Source organism: Scaptodrosophila lebanonensis, unplaced genomic scaffold (genome assembly GCF_003285725.1).
Source record: "Scaptodrosophila lebanonensis strain 11010-0011.00,11010-0021.00 unplaced genomic scaffold, SlebRS2 tig00000080-arrow-pilon, whole genome shotgun sequence".
NCBI classification, from domain to species: Eukaryota; Metazoa; Arthropoda; class Insecta; order Diptera; family Drosophilidae; genus Scaptodrosophila; species Scaptodrosophila lebanonensis.
The window spans coordinates 5090314-5102435 of NW_022060561.1; the positions used below are offsets into that span (position 1 = coordinate 5090314).

At 41.5% G+C, this 12122-nt stretch overlaps 5 protein-coding genes across 6 annotated transcripts; 3 read left to right on the forward strand and 2 right to left on the reverse strand.

Moving 5' to 3' along the window:
• The first annotated feature begins 325 nt into the window (after nt 1-325).
• On the forward strand, nt 326-4731 carry LOC115625856 (pancreatic triacylglycerol lipase). Of its 2 annotated transcripts, none has more exons than XM_030521064.1 (7): nt 326-418; nt 3210-3244; nt 3314-3380; nt 3470-3842; nt 3901-3938; nt 3996-4382; nt 4443-4731. In XM_030521064.1, exons 2-7 carry the CDS (start codon nt 3217-3219, stop codon nt 4576-4578), a joined length of 1029 nt encoding a protein of 342 aa, XP_030376924.1. In that variant the 5' UTR covers nt 326-418; nt 3210-3216; the 3' UTR covers nt 4579-4731. The 2 variants fall into 2 exon arrangements, with proteins under 2 accessions (XP_030376924.1, XP_030376925.1); XM_030521065.1 differs by having other exon boundaries at nt 390-413.
• A 473-nt stretch (nt 4732-5204) lies between these two features.
• Nucleotides 5205-6260, forward strand: LOC115625652 (WD repeat-containing protein 82). The gene has a single exon (XM_030520780.1). The coding sequence runs from the start codon at nt 5229-5231 to the stop codon at nt 6180-6182; it is 954 nt and encodes a 317-aa protein (XP_030376640.1). The 5' UTR covers nt 5205-5228; the 3' UTR covers nt 6183-6260.
• On the reverse strand, nt 6203-7495 carry LOC115625651 (mitochondrial ribosome-associated GTPase 2). The gene is made up of 2 exons (XM_030520779.1): nt 7341-7495; nt 6203-7272 (listed from the first exon to the last, which is right to left on the reverse strand). Exons 1-2 carry the CDS (start codon nt 7476-7478, stop codon nt 6271-6273), a joined length of 1140 nt encoding a protein of 379 aa, XP_030376639.1. The 5' UTR covers nt 7479-7495; the 3' UTR covers nt 6203-6270.
• Nucleotides 7496-7581: 86 nt separating this feature from the next.
• On the forward strand, nt 7582-8679 carry LOC115625654 (haloacid dehalogenase-like hydrolase domain-containing protein 2). The gene is made up of 4 exons (XM_030520781.1): nt 7582-7714; nt 7760-8056; nt 8109-8328; nt 8383-8679. The coding sequence occupies exons 1-4, from the start codon at nt 7626-7628 to the stop codon at nt 8554-8556; spliced, it is 780 nt and encodes a 259-aa protein (XP_030376641.1). The 5' UTR covers nt 7582-7625; the 3' UTR covers nt 8557-8679.
• LOC115625650 (alanine--tRNA ligase, cytoplasmic) lies at nt 8554-12077 on the reverse strand. Its single transcript, XM_030520778.1, has 3 exons — nt 12014-12077; nt 10763-11779; nt 8554-10608 (listed from the first exon to the last, which is right to left on the reverse strand). Exons 2-3 carry the CDS (start codon nt 11755-11757, stop codon nt 8703-8705), a joined length of 2901 nt encoding a protein of 966 aa, XP_030376638.1. The 5' UTR covers nt 11758-11779; nt 12014-12077; the 3' UTR covers nt 8554-8702.
• Nucleotides 12078-12122: the final 45 nt, after the last annotated feature.

Consider the following 12122-nt stretch of genomic DNA (forward strand, 5'->3'; position numbering starts at 1 on the left):
CAGTTGATCTAGTTAATATCAATGCATAAATATGCATCTAACCATGCAAAAAACTGTATAGTCAAGTAAAAATCGCAGGGATTTTTATTCTTACGTTTTTTACATTAGTCTGTTAGGCTGTAGTTTTAAACATGTTCTCGGAAGCAGCATTTGAAACAAATTAGAGCTGGCGGGAAAAAAGCTAAGTCGACAACACTGTTTCCAGAGCCCAATGCGCGCGCAACTTTTCAATTGGTGGCAGGCCGGGGACCCAACAGTTGCCATATACTCGATACCTATTGAAGGGTACTCAATATTAGCTACTCACTGTATTGAGCAGATCAGACTTTGTGGTCGACTCGCTCGGAGCGCTTTTGCCGCTGTCGGTTATTTATTGTTGAGATTTATCAGCGAATCGTTACGCGAACGCGCATGTAAGGTGTGTTTGTGTTTGTTTGATTGATGTTTGTTGCAATTATACGCGCAATTGTATTGCAAGTGTGCTTAAAATGTATCTGTATGAATCAAATATTGATAATGTAAATTGCTTCTGCAATGGGGAGCAAATGGTGATTTCCATCGAATATGTTTGTGTGTGCGCGATTGCGTGCGTGCTCTTATTGTTATGGTTTCTGTTTTTTTAATTCAGACTATAATTAAGGGCACACTTTAATTCAAATGGAATCAAATATTTACATAGATTTGTTACGTAGTCGTTTATTTAAGGATATACATATGTATGTATTAATTGATGTTTATATGTATGTACAATAAAACTGTCATTATCGTGGGCCACTCGCACTCGCAAATGCCACTGCCAAAGGCCAAAACGCAACAAGTGTCAAGCTTTGCACATAAGGGGTATTCCTGATAGCGGTTTATGATTTGTTTTTTTTTTTTTTTAATCAATGGCTTACAGCTGCTCAATACATAATCTGCAATGTGACTAACAGATCTGCGGAAAATACTTTCCACATTTATATAATAAAAAATGTCGAACATTTTAAAATAATTGCCAAAGTGCCTATTTGCTTTCCCTTATCGCTTTCTTTGCCTCGATTCCAGTGTTTGTGTTAAATTGATTAAATGATCAAATGTTCAATACAAGTCAAAAGCGACCCTCTTATCTTTATGTGTCGATTTACTTCAACCAAAAAGCAAATCCCAGACACCATTCAGGAATACCCTTAATAATTACGCTATCAAAATCGCGATTGAGTCACTATAATATATAAAAATGCTAACCTATTTTCATTCATTCATACATACATATACACGTATAAACGTTTTTCGATGTATGTATGTACATATGTTTATGAATATGTACACACCAGGTATACTTATATTCAAACATTCGTATTTTGTTTTCGGGCAAGTGGCGCGTTTAATAAACAATTGGTTGCCCTCACCGCTTGAGTGTTCTAATGGCTTGGCGCCTCCGCCTCCCTCACCCCTCATCTACACACAAACACACGCACAGCTGGATTCATTGAAGCCACAACATGAACCCAACTGGCTAATTTTCGTTGGCTACAAATGTAAAATAAAGTGGAGCTTATTTTAATATAAATATAGTGCTTTTAGTTGAAGCTCAACATATTGCATAGAAAACAATAACCTTGCGCACAGTCACTGATTTAACGTAAACCATTACAAAAGTCACCGCATAGGTGTTTTGCGTTTGCCGACGGCACGTGTCTGTGTGTGTTGAGTATATAAGTATGTGTGAGCATGTTTTGCAGCGATTTTGAAAGTACATTGTTGTAGTGCAGAAGTGTTACGAGCGCTGCATATTTAATAATTTTTATACCCTTTACCAGAAGACTGAGAAGGTATTATACAAATTTTAGGAGCAGACAAAGTATTCATGATCAGTAAGAGAAGACGAGATTTCTAGGATTTACAAAAGTCTAAGAAATAGCTCCTGTAATTATTGAAATTTCAATCCGGTCTTACATTCACAAAGTTAAATTCTGTCCAATCAAAAATAAAGTAGTATAGTTTCTTAATTTAAATTTTATCAAATTTTAAACTAATAAATAAAAATAAAAACAAATGAAATAATTAATTAATTACCGAATTAATTAATTACCGAACCACATACAGAGTATAAAACTGTCGGACACGTGCGCGACTCTTAACATCCGACTCGTTTTTCGTACATTTTAGCCGGTTTAAGCAATGCAAAGTAAAATCGACTGGACAGAGCAGTAGTTAAAAGAGGGGCGATATAGCAATATAAAGTAAACTTTTAAAAATAAACTATTTTTATCGCTTATCGCAACCTTAACACTTAACACTTTAAATAAAAGCACTCAACATGTTACAAACCTTTGCGTAATCAAATGGAAGCGCATGGAAGTAAATAAGTTCATATACTATATGTACATATGTATGCATAGCTGCCATAAATCCGCCTATCTAATCATCAACCAGCTATAAAGAGGAAAAAAAATTAATTAAATCATTTGAATGTACTCAGTAGGTTCAGAACTTAAGCGGCTTCATAAATTATTCGACCGCACACTTCAGTTTTCATTAATCAATGCATTGAAGTGGATGTTAGCCGATTTGTAAGTTTGTGGTCATAAATTTGGAAAATCGTATTGCATTGACTAAAAATACAAAAATGTTATGGATTATTTAGCTTTCCGGTGTAGTTGTTGTAAAAAATTGTAGTTTGAAATCCGTCATATTGTTAGGGTATTCACGACAAGTGCTTTAACATATTAATTGGTGTCCTAATTGTACATAATATTTGCTAATCCTTCTAGGCTTGACTTCTAGACTTATTTCCTACTTTGCGTATTTACGAATAAGACAACCAACAAGAGAGTGCAAGCAACGCTAACACTATGTACACATTAATTACATCCAATTAAATATATCTTAGTAACATCAAGGCCTTACGTTCGTTTTTGGGCTATTTTGTAATAATTAAAGTGTTGTGTTTATGAACGTTTTATTCAACTTTCATTTGATTTGTAATGTTACGATTGTCGGCTGCAATATTTTAGTGGTTGTTATAATGGTATATACAACTAAACCCAGTAAAGTAAATTTAGTTAATCTTCAGTTAAACATTATATGTTAGAGCCTTTAATACAAATTGTTGTCAGTATTATAAAGGCTATATGATTTCAGAAGCTTTCGAAATAATGTAATATACAAGTATTTTAAATTATTTGTCCTTGAGCTAGTTGACGAAAATGTTCTTCATATACTTCCAGCACAAATATGCATAAAGCCGTTAAAAACAAATCCAGTGAGTGATTCATTACAATTCAAACACAATCAGGGCCCACATTTATATTTATTTACTCATTATTTACAGGGCTACTATGTGGCCTGAAGAAGTCCAAGGCAGATCTGACAACGGCTAAGTTTATATTATATTATGGGTGCGTATCTCGTTTAAAGTTTTAGTAACGCAACACGTTTATCATAAAGTTCTAATGTCTATCCATACCCACCCACCCTTGCACCCTAGACCTACCGTTGCTGATAGTGATATCTATGATATGCACGACTACCAGAACTTGCTGACCGATGAGCACTTGGACCTCAGCAAAAATACAGTGCTTTATCTGCACGGCTATTTAGAGGATCCCGATGAGGAAAGCATACACGTTATCGCAGAAGCCTACCTGGAGAGAACGGAAGACACAAATCTTATTGTTTTGGATTGGGGTGAACTGGCGGATGGTAACTATATGTTTGATGCTGTGGTAAATATGAAACAGCTTGGCCCTGAGCTAGCCAAAGTGCTGCTGGAAATGTTTGAGCACGGCTTGGACATTGAAAGGTTTCATATTGTGGGTCACTCCCTGGGAGGACAAATGGCGGGCGTTATAGGAAGAGAGGTAAGTAAAGAAAATAAAAAAACAGCCCTTTTTCTGAAATAAACTATTGTTTTTGAAGGTTTTTAAACGCAGCAAGGGTAAAAAGAAGATTAAAAGGTGACTTAAAGGGTTTAAAAAGGTGAACAATTAATTTACTGTATTGAACTGCCATAGAATATCTGCTCTGGATCCAGCTTTTCCGTTGTTCTACCTCACCGCTGGACTTGGCACGCATTTGAACAAAAATGACGCCGAGTTTGTGGATGTTATACACACAGATGCCTGGTTGTATGGAGCTCCCAGCAGTACGGGTACAGCCGACTTTTGGCCGAATGGGGGCAAAACTTTACAACCAGGCTGCCCGAAACGAAATTATAAAATGCTCAGTGAAAATGATCTTTCTAGTCATCGGCGCAGCTGGTGGTTCTGGGCCGAGAGTGTGTCTGATCGTTTTCCAATAAAATTCGATGCAGTGGCTGCAAAAAGTTGGTCAGACTTTAAGGATGGCAAACTGGTTGAGAACAGTCCGCATGTGGTCATGGGACATTTTTGTCCTACAACGTAAGTGTATATTTGTTATTTTTAAAAAAACATTTTAAAAACAATCCGTGTCTTTTGCAGTGTTCATGGCGATTTTTACTTACAAACAAATGGAGCAACGCCATTTGCCCGCGGCAAGGAGGGAACCATGTATGTGGAACCTAAAGAACTCATCGGCAACAACTATGTGGAGCCCTCAGTATCGCCAAGTCATTAAAATGCAGCGCGACATCAAATACTATTTGTAGAACAAATTGAAATTCTAGCACCCAGTAATTTACATTACTTAAATGTAAACACGAATTTGCACATAATTCTAGTTTAAGGTGGCGTTTGCTCATGTTAACTAAATACATATTATTTAAATATATGGTGTATATATGATGTGGTGGATTGATAGATGTAAGTAATATTACTATTGGTAAAAATTGTTAATAATCTCTTGAATTCGTTGAACTTTTGTAGATGCACATTTTTAAAAGCAAAACTTTGTCCTAGGTATGACCATTCAATGGTCATTCATTAATTAATGACTTCAACACTTTTAGTTTACGGCTGTAAATCAACCAATTCATTCCACTCTCTGCCTTTTTGTTTCGGTTATCAAGTTATAATTGGTGCAACCAGTTGTCTTGTGTGTGTATTACTGCTGAAAAGTAATATATGAAGGCGAAGGCACTCTCTTTAGGGTGTTGAAATGTTAACTGTGTGTTTAAAATTACAACTTTTACTTGGTAACTCGATACTTTCGCGTGTGTGCAGATGGCATCGATAACAAAGCAAGACATCGATAACTCTACTACCGTCTCACTCACTAATTCATGTAAATTTTCGTGCAAAACACATTTTGGATTCGAAAAACGCAAAATGAAGATTAAGTTAGTGGACTCGGTAGTGCGGAGCTTTAAAGTGGCAAAAATTTTTCGCGAAAACACCGATAAGATAAACGCAATTGATTTTGCGCCCAATGGCGAGCATCTCATTTCCTGCAGCGAAGACGATCAGATTGTAATATACGACTGCGAGAAAGGCACTCAATCTCGTACAGTAAACTCAAAGAAGTATGGTGTGGATTTAATACATTTTACACATGCCAACAACACCGCTATACATAGTTCGACGAAAGTCGATGACACCATACGCTATTTAAGTCTGCACGACAACAAATACCTTCGCTATTTTCCCGGACACACAAAGAAAGTAATTTCGCTGTGCATCTCACCCGTGGAGGACACGTTTCTGTCTGGCTCGCTAGATAAAACGTTGCGTCTATGGGACTTACGGTCTCCAAACTGTCAGGGGTTGATGCATTTATCTGGACGTCCCATTGCCGCATACGATCCGGAGGGCTTAATTTTTGCGGCTGGTGTGAATTCAGAGAGCATTAAACTCTACGATTTACGTTCGTTTGACAAAGGCCCCTTTGTTACCTTTAAGTTGAATCAGGAGAAGGAGTGCGACTGGACAGGGCTGAAGTTTTCGCGGGATGGCAAAACTATTTTAATCAGTACAAATGGCTCGGTGATTCGCTTAGTGGATGCCTTTCATGGCACGCCGTTGCAAACGTTTACCGGTTATCCTAACAACAAAGGGATTGCAATTGAGGCCAGCTTTAGTCCCGATTCGCAATTCATATTCTCCGGCAGCACAGATGGACGCGTACATATTTGGAACGCGGACACGGGAAACAAGGTGTCTGTTCTCAATGGCGATCATCCTGGCCCGGTACAGTGCGTCCAATTCAATCCCAAATACATGATGTTGGCCTCGGCTTGCACGAACATGGCCTTCTGGCTGCCAACCTCCGAAGAGGGCATTTAGATATAAATAACAAAATATAATTAACAATATTTATTATAAGTTATGTTTAAGTTTTTATTAAAAGTCAGCAAGAAAACAGAATTCCTCTTTAACTAGGCTCTTCTGTCTGTGATTTGTGACATTCGTAGCTTGCCCGTATGTTGATTAGTAGCTGCGCAAGGTTATGGCCCATTTTAGCACTAATGCCCAAAACGGGTTGTTGCAATCTACGTTGGAGTTCCTCGAAATTCTCGGCACTAGCCTCGTCATCCATTTTATTGGCCACCACAAGTTGTGGCCGTTTTGCTAGTCTTCCGCCAAATTGCTGTAGCTCGTGCATTAACTGATCATAGTGTGTCCAAGGCTGCTCCACACTGGCATCTAGTACAAAAAGAAGCAGCGTACAACGTTCGGCATGCTTGAGAAACTGTATACCAAGTCCTTTATTACGGTGTGCGTTCGGCACGAGGCCTGGTAGGTCCGCAATGGTCAACTGTACATGATCCTGATATTGCACAATACCCAGGTGAGGACGCAGGGTGGTGAAAGCATAAGGCGCCACCTTCGGCTTAGCGCGTGTTAGTGCATGCAGCAGCGTGCTTTTTCCGGCATTTGGATAGCCAATCAAGCCTACATCAGCCATGCTACGCAGCTCTAAGGTATATTTAATGTCCTCGCCTGGTGGCCCATATTCGCATACTTTCGGACTGTTTTCTGTGTCGGTAGTGAAGAACCTATTTCCTTTGCCACCGGCGCCACCACGTGCAGCAACAAACATTAAATCTGCGTGCGCCAGATCGCCAACAATGAGGCCCTGTGCATTGCGCACCACAGTTCCAATTGGTACCTTGACCACAGTATGCTTGGCGTTTTTTCCATGACAATCCTTTGCAGTGCCATTATTTCCAGGCTCTGCGCGGAGCACACTACTGACATGATTTAAATTCCGCACGTCATTGGAGGCTTGAAAAACGACATGTCCACCACTGCCGCCATCACCACCATCAGGACCGGCGCGTTCATTGCACCACAACTGAAGAAAGGACACACATCCATCGCCACCCTTTCCGCCTACAGCGCGCACTTGCTTTGAATCGGAGAAGTATTGGGGCTGCACAGAAAAGCAACAATTGGTTATATAAAGCGGCATTATATTTGCATTTCGAGCTTGGTACTCACCTCTTTTCTCGTTGACTTAGCTTTTTTGGGCCGCAGTGCAGCCGCCATTTTGCCATAGTTGGCTTGATTTTGATGGAAAGTCTTGCATATTTGCGTAAATTGTCTAAGCAGTGGCGCTGTGCCGCCAAACAATCCCATTTTGTTTAGACCACACTACCCACAACAGCGCTCAGCTGATAGCCATCACTAGCAAACTTGTATCGAAAGTAAGTTGTTATCGATGCTTAAGTCATGCATATGGTATCGAACTTTAGCCGTTGTTTAATTTCAGTTTGTCATAGAAATATGGCCCTAAAAGCTGCGCTTATTGACCTCAGTGGAACCCTTCTTATAGAGGATAAACCAACGCCCAATGCAGTGGAAGCTCTGAAAAGGTAAGCCGCCTATAGCATGACCATTAAATAAAACTTGCATTACAGATTGCGCGATTCCGGCGTGTTTGTCAAGTTTGTAACAAATACTACAAAAGAATCGCAAACTACGCTGCACAGTAATCTGTGTAAGATTGGTTTTCAACTGGAGAAGAGCGAGATATACAGTTCACTAAGTGCCGCTAATAAATTCGTGGTCAAGGAGAAGCTCAACCCATACTATTTGCTTACGGATGATGCAAGACGAGATTTTCCAGCCGAGGACGTAACGCGTGACCTTGACTCTGTTGTTGTAGGTCTGGCGCCCAATGCTTTCAATTATGAGCAAATGAATAAGGCCTTTAAGTAAGATTATTATAGATATTATGCTTTGAGCTTTGATAATATATTCCGACAGTATTCTGCTGCAGCAGAAGGAGCGCAAGCTGGTTGCTATACATCAGGGAAAATACTACAAGCGCGCGGATGGTCTGGCTCTAGGACCAGGATGTTTTGTCAAGGGTCTCGAATATGCCACAGGTACCACAGCTGAGCTCATTGGCAAACCCAATCCTTATTTCTTCAGGAGCGCGTTGCCCGAAGACCTAAAACCTGAACAATGCGTCATGATCGGTGATGTATGATAGTGTAGCCAATTATATTTTAGTCGTTGAAATGTTCTTTTGGTTAAGGATGCCAACGATGATATTATGGGTGCCATGAAGGTCGGACTTCAAGCCGTACAGGTAAAAACTGGAAAGTATTTGCCCAATGTTCTTGCCACTCCACCACCCACGGCGCTCGTTGAGAACTTTTCCGAGGCTGTTGATTGGATTTTGCAACAAAACGCTAAGTCAGGCGAATAGTTGGTACAAAAATTTTATTTTTATTTTATAAACGTTTATGTGTATTTAGCAAAAATTCAATTTTAAATGCCGCATGCTAATATAATTTAATAAAGGAGTTTTTTGTTGTTTGAGTACGCGAAATTCAGGGCAATTAATGTGTAAGTTTAGGCCAATTTTGTTTCCGCAAACTTGGTGGCTAGCTGCACAATCTCATCGACACGCTCGTAATTGCTGCCCGATGCTTGAGCAGATTCGGGTTTGCCGCCACCTTTGCCGCCCAGCACTGGCGAAACATGCTGTACCCATTCATTGGCCTTCAGACCCTTTTCAACGGCGCTTTTGGGAACCGAGCTCAGACAGAAGATCTTTTTCGAGTCCACATCGACGGAGAAGAACATGGCGGCTGCATCAGGCAATTGAGTTCGCACCTGCTTCAACGCAGCGTCCAGCGCCTTGGTGTTGTTATAGGCCTCCAATTGTTGAACTAAAACTGTGGCCTTAGGATTCGCATCGCATAAAGCCTTGGCGCTTTCCACCACATTCACAGCCACAGCTGCTTTAGCGACACGTTCCTTATCATCCAAAGTCTTTTTCAAAGTCTTAAGCACATTTCGCATCTCATCCTTCTTCACATACGGTATGGTGGCATGAGAGATTTGCTCTGTTAGCTCAACAATTTGCTTCACATATAACTTGGACTCCTTGCCGGTCTTGTCAGCGTCAATGGTTGATTTAAATTTGACGATTTCCTGTTCGAATAACTCAGACTTTTTCAACGCTTTCAAAGCTTCCGGACCTGTCAGTGCAACAATGCGACGAATACCCTTGGCAATGGCCTCCTCGCTGCTGATAACAAAATCCATGATGTGTCCTGAACGACGCAAATGTGTACCACCGCAGAACTCCACAGAGGTTTCCTCGCCAGCTGCTGATTCGGGCTGCTGTTCTAGCTGCTCAACGGGTACTCCAAACGAGATGACACGCACTGGGTCCGGGTAGACCTCATCAAATACGGAACGCAAACCACGTATTTTTTTGGCCAATGCCAGTTGCGCCTCCTTTGCGTAGATGGGCACATTCTTGTATACCATATCACGAGTAAGCTGTTCCGTTTTGGCCACCTGTTCAATGGTCATGGCTCCCTTGCTATTGAAATCGAAGCGCAACTTCTCGGGCACCACCAGCGATCCCTTCTGCTCCGTATCCTTGCCCAGCACTTGCAGCAGGCAATGATTAAGCGCATGTGTAGCCGAGTGGTTTTTCATGGTCAGCCAACGGCGTTGAGTATCCAGATGTAGTTCCAATTCATCGCCTACACGCAACGTGCCCTCAACAACACCAATGTGCAGAATGTATCCTCCACGATTGAAGACGCAATCCACCAAAAACTCATTAGCTTCGTCGTTGATCTTGACTAGCGCTCCTTGATCGTATATCTGTCCACCGCTCTCAGCATAGAAATTGGTCTTATCTAACACAATTCCCGCCTTCTGGCCATTGCTAATCTCCTGGACAAATTTGTTTTCATAGCGTAGAGCCACAACTTTGCTAGTGCAGCCACCATAGTTATAGGCAGAGTCCCGCTCATCTGACACCGCCTCATACTTGTATTTAAATGAATCATCTGTCGGCGGCACACCTCGTTCTTGCAGCTCTGATATAGCGTGTACATCCAAGTTGATTTCTTCAATTTTGCTGGCTCCCTTGCCTTGCGAGAGTATATAAGAATTTTGCTTAGCCACTTCATAACCAGCCATGTCGATTTCCAGGGACTTTTCCTCTGCCATCAGCTGCGTTAAGTCCACGGGGAAGCCATAGGTATCATACAGGCGCCAGGCTACATCACCGGGAATGGTGCGTTGAGCTCCAAGCTTCTCAATTGTGCGATTGAGTAAATTGCGCCCGCGCGTCAGTGTCTTCAAAAACTGTTGCTCCTCCTCATTTATTATGTCAATAATATGCTGAGGGTCCTTTTTCACCTCGGGGAAGGCATCGCCCAGCAAATCGACTACTGTATGGACCAGCGAGGCAAAGAAACCCGGCTTGGCATTCAACTTCTCCGTGGCATAGCTAAAAAAAGATATTTTAATTAATTTTAAGGTTGCACAAACTGCATAAAATTTAAATTATATTATAGATTTAATGAAATACAAGTAATTCTATTTTTGTTAGATAAAAATATTAACTTCGTCGTTAAAAAAGTAAATATATTTGTAATACTGACCGCACAGCGCGTCTGAGGATGCGCCTCAGCACATAGCCACGTCCCGTATTGTCCGGAGTGCCGCCATCTGCTAGTGCTATCGTTATGGTACGTGCATGGTCTGCCAGAACACGATAGGCCATATCAATGCCATCGACATCATCGCCACCAACACGTCCTTGATAGGGTGGTGCTCCAGTGCCTGCTTGAATGGCCTCGAAGAGCGGCACAAACAAATCGGTATCGTAGTTGGAACGTTTGTTCTGAATAACGGAAACCAAACGTTCGAAACCCATACCGCAATCAATATGCTTTTTGGGCAGCTGCTTCAGACTGCCATCAGATTCGCGATTGTACTGAATAAACACGAGATTCCAAATCTCCAGCACATCGGGATCATCTTGATTAACCAACTCCGGCACGCTGCGACCGCCAATGCGATCGAAATGTAGTTCAGAGCATGGACCGCAGGGTCCTGTCTCACCCATCTCCCAAAAGTTGTCCTTCATACTACCTGGCAGAATGTGCTCCGGTTTTAACCCTAAGTCCAGCCACAGCTGCTTACATTCCAAGTCCGGCTCTAGGCCACTGGCTGCATCGCCGCCAAAGTACGTTACATACAAGCGATCCTTGGGCAGATTGAGCCGTTCGGTTAGAAATTGCCAGGCCCAGGAGCAAATCTCCTTTTTAAAGTAATCGCCAAATGACCAATTGCCCAACATTTCAAAGAATGTGTGATGGTATACATCCTTGCCCACATCGTCTAGATCGTTGTGCTTTCCGCCGGCGCGTATGCACTTTTGGGTATTAGCCACTCGAACCCACTTACTCATCTCGCTGTTTGGATCGGCAGTGCCCAGGAATATGGGCTTGAATTGATTCATGCCAGCGTTAGCAAACAGCAATGTCGGATCGTCCAGTGGAATGGTGCTGGAAGAATGCACATAGATGTGCTTTTGCTCCTTGAAGAAGTTCAGGTAGGTGTCGCGCACCTCCTTTGCGGTCAAGAACTTCATGGTGCTGTCGTAGGTTTGTTGACTGTAGATTATTCATAGACAAAAATTAGAAAATTGCCACGCAACAGACTCCCCCACCAATACTAATGCAAATGCACCGTCTAATTTATGGTTAGTGAAAGTGCACCAATTATGTCTGTTCGTGACAAATTTGCACAATTACAAAATTTGTATAAGTTTTGGTAATTCAATTGTTTTTTTCAGACCTGAACGCTAGTTTTGGAAGCTCTTACAACTCTGTTTAGATATTACTCACGTTTTTTCCAACAATAACTTTAAATGCAAGGCAGTTTCGTCACCCACCGGCAACAACGTGTAAGACGTCCTATGTACTCGATGCTAATTGCTCCCGATATCTTATCGAT

Bases quoted from the DNA above. Each gene is read 5' to 3' on its own strand.
- LOC115625856 (XM_030521064.1), top strand. From the start codon at position 3,217: ATGCATAAAGCCGTTAAAAACAAATCCA. The intron at 3,843-3,900 runs GTAAGTAAAGAA...TTGTTTTTGAAG, and splicing joins CGGGCGTTATAGGAAGAGAG to GTTTTTAAACGCAGCAAGGG. The intron at 3,939-3,995 runs GTGACTTAAAGG...GAACTGCCATAG, and splicing joins GGTAAAAAGAAGATTAAAAG to AATATCTGCTCTGGATCCAG.
- LOC115625652 (XM_030520780.1), top strand. From the start codon at position 5,229: ATGAAGATTAAGTTAGTGGACTCGGTAGTGCGGAGCTTTAAAGTGGCA.
- LOC115625651 (XM_030520779.1), bottom strand. From the start codon at position 7,478: ATGGGATTGTTTGGCGGCACAGCGCCACTGCTTAGACAATTTACGCAA. The intron at 7,273-7,340 runs GTGAGTACCAAG...TTTTCTGTGCAG, and splicing joins CTAAGTCAACGAGAAAAGAG to CCCCAATACTTCTCCGATTC.
- LOC115625654 (XM_030520781.1), top strand. From the start codon at position 7,626: ATGGCCCTAAAAGCTGCGCTTATTGACCTCAGTGGAACCCTTCTTATA. The intron at 7,715-7,759 runs GTAAGCCGCCTA...CTTGCATTACAG, and splicing joins GCAGTGGAAGCTCTGAAAAG to ATTGCGCGATTCCGGCGTGT. The intron at 8,329-8,382 runs GTATGATAGTGT...CTTTTGGTTAAG, and splicing joins AATGCGTCATGATCGGTGAT to GATGCCAACGATGATATTAT.
- LOC115625650 (XM_030520778.1), bottom strand. From the start codon at position 11,757: ATGAAGTTCTTGACCGCAAAGGAGGTGCGCGACACCTACCTGAACTTC. The intron at 10,609-10,762 runs GTCAGTATTACA...ATCTTTTTTTAG, and splicing joins ATCCTCAGACGCGCTGTGCG to CTATGCCACGGAGAAGTTGA.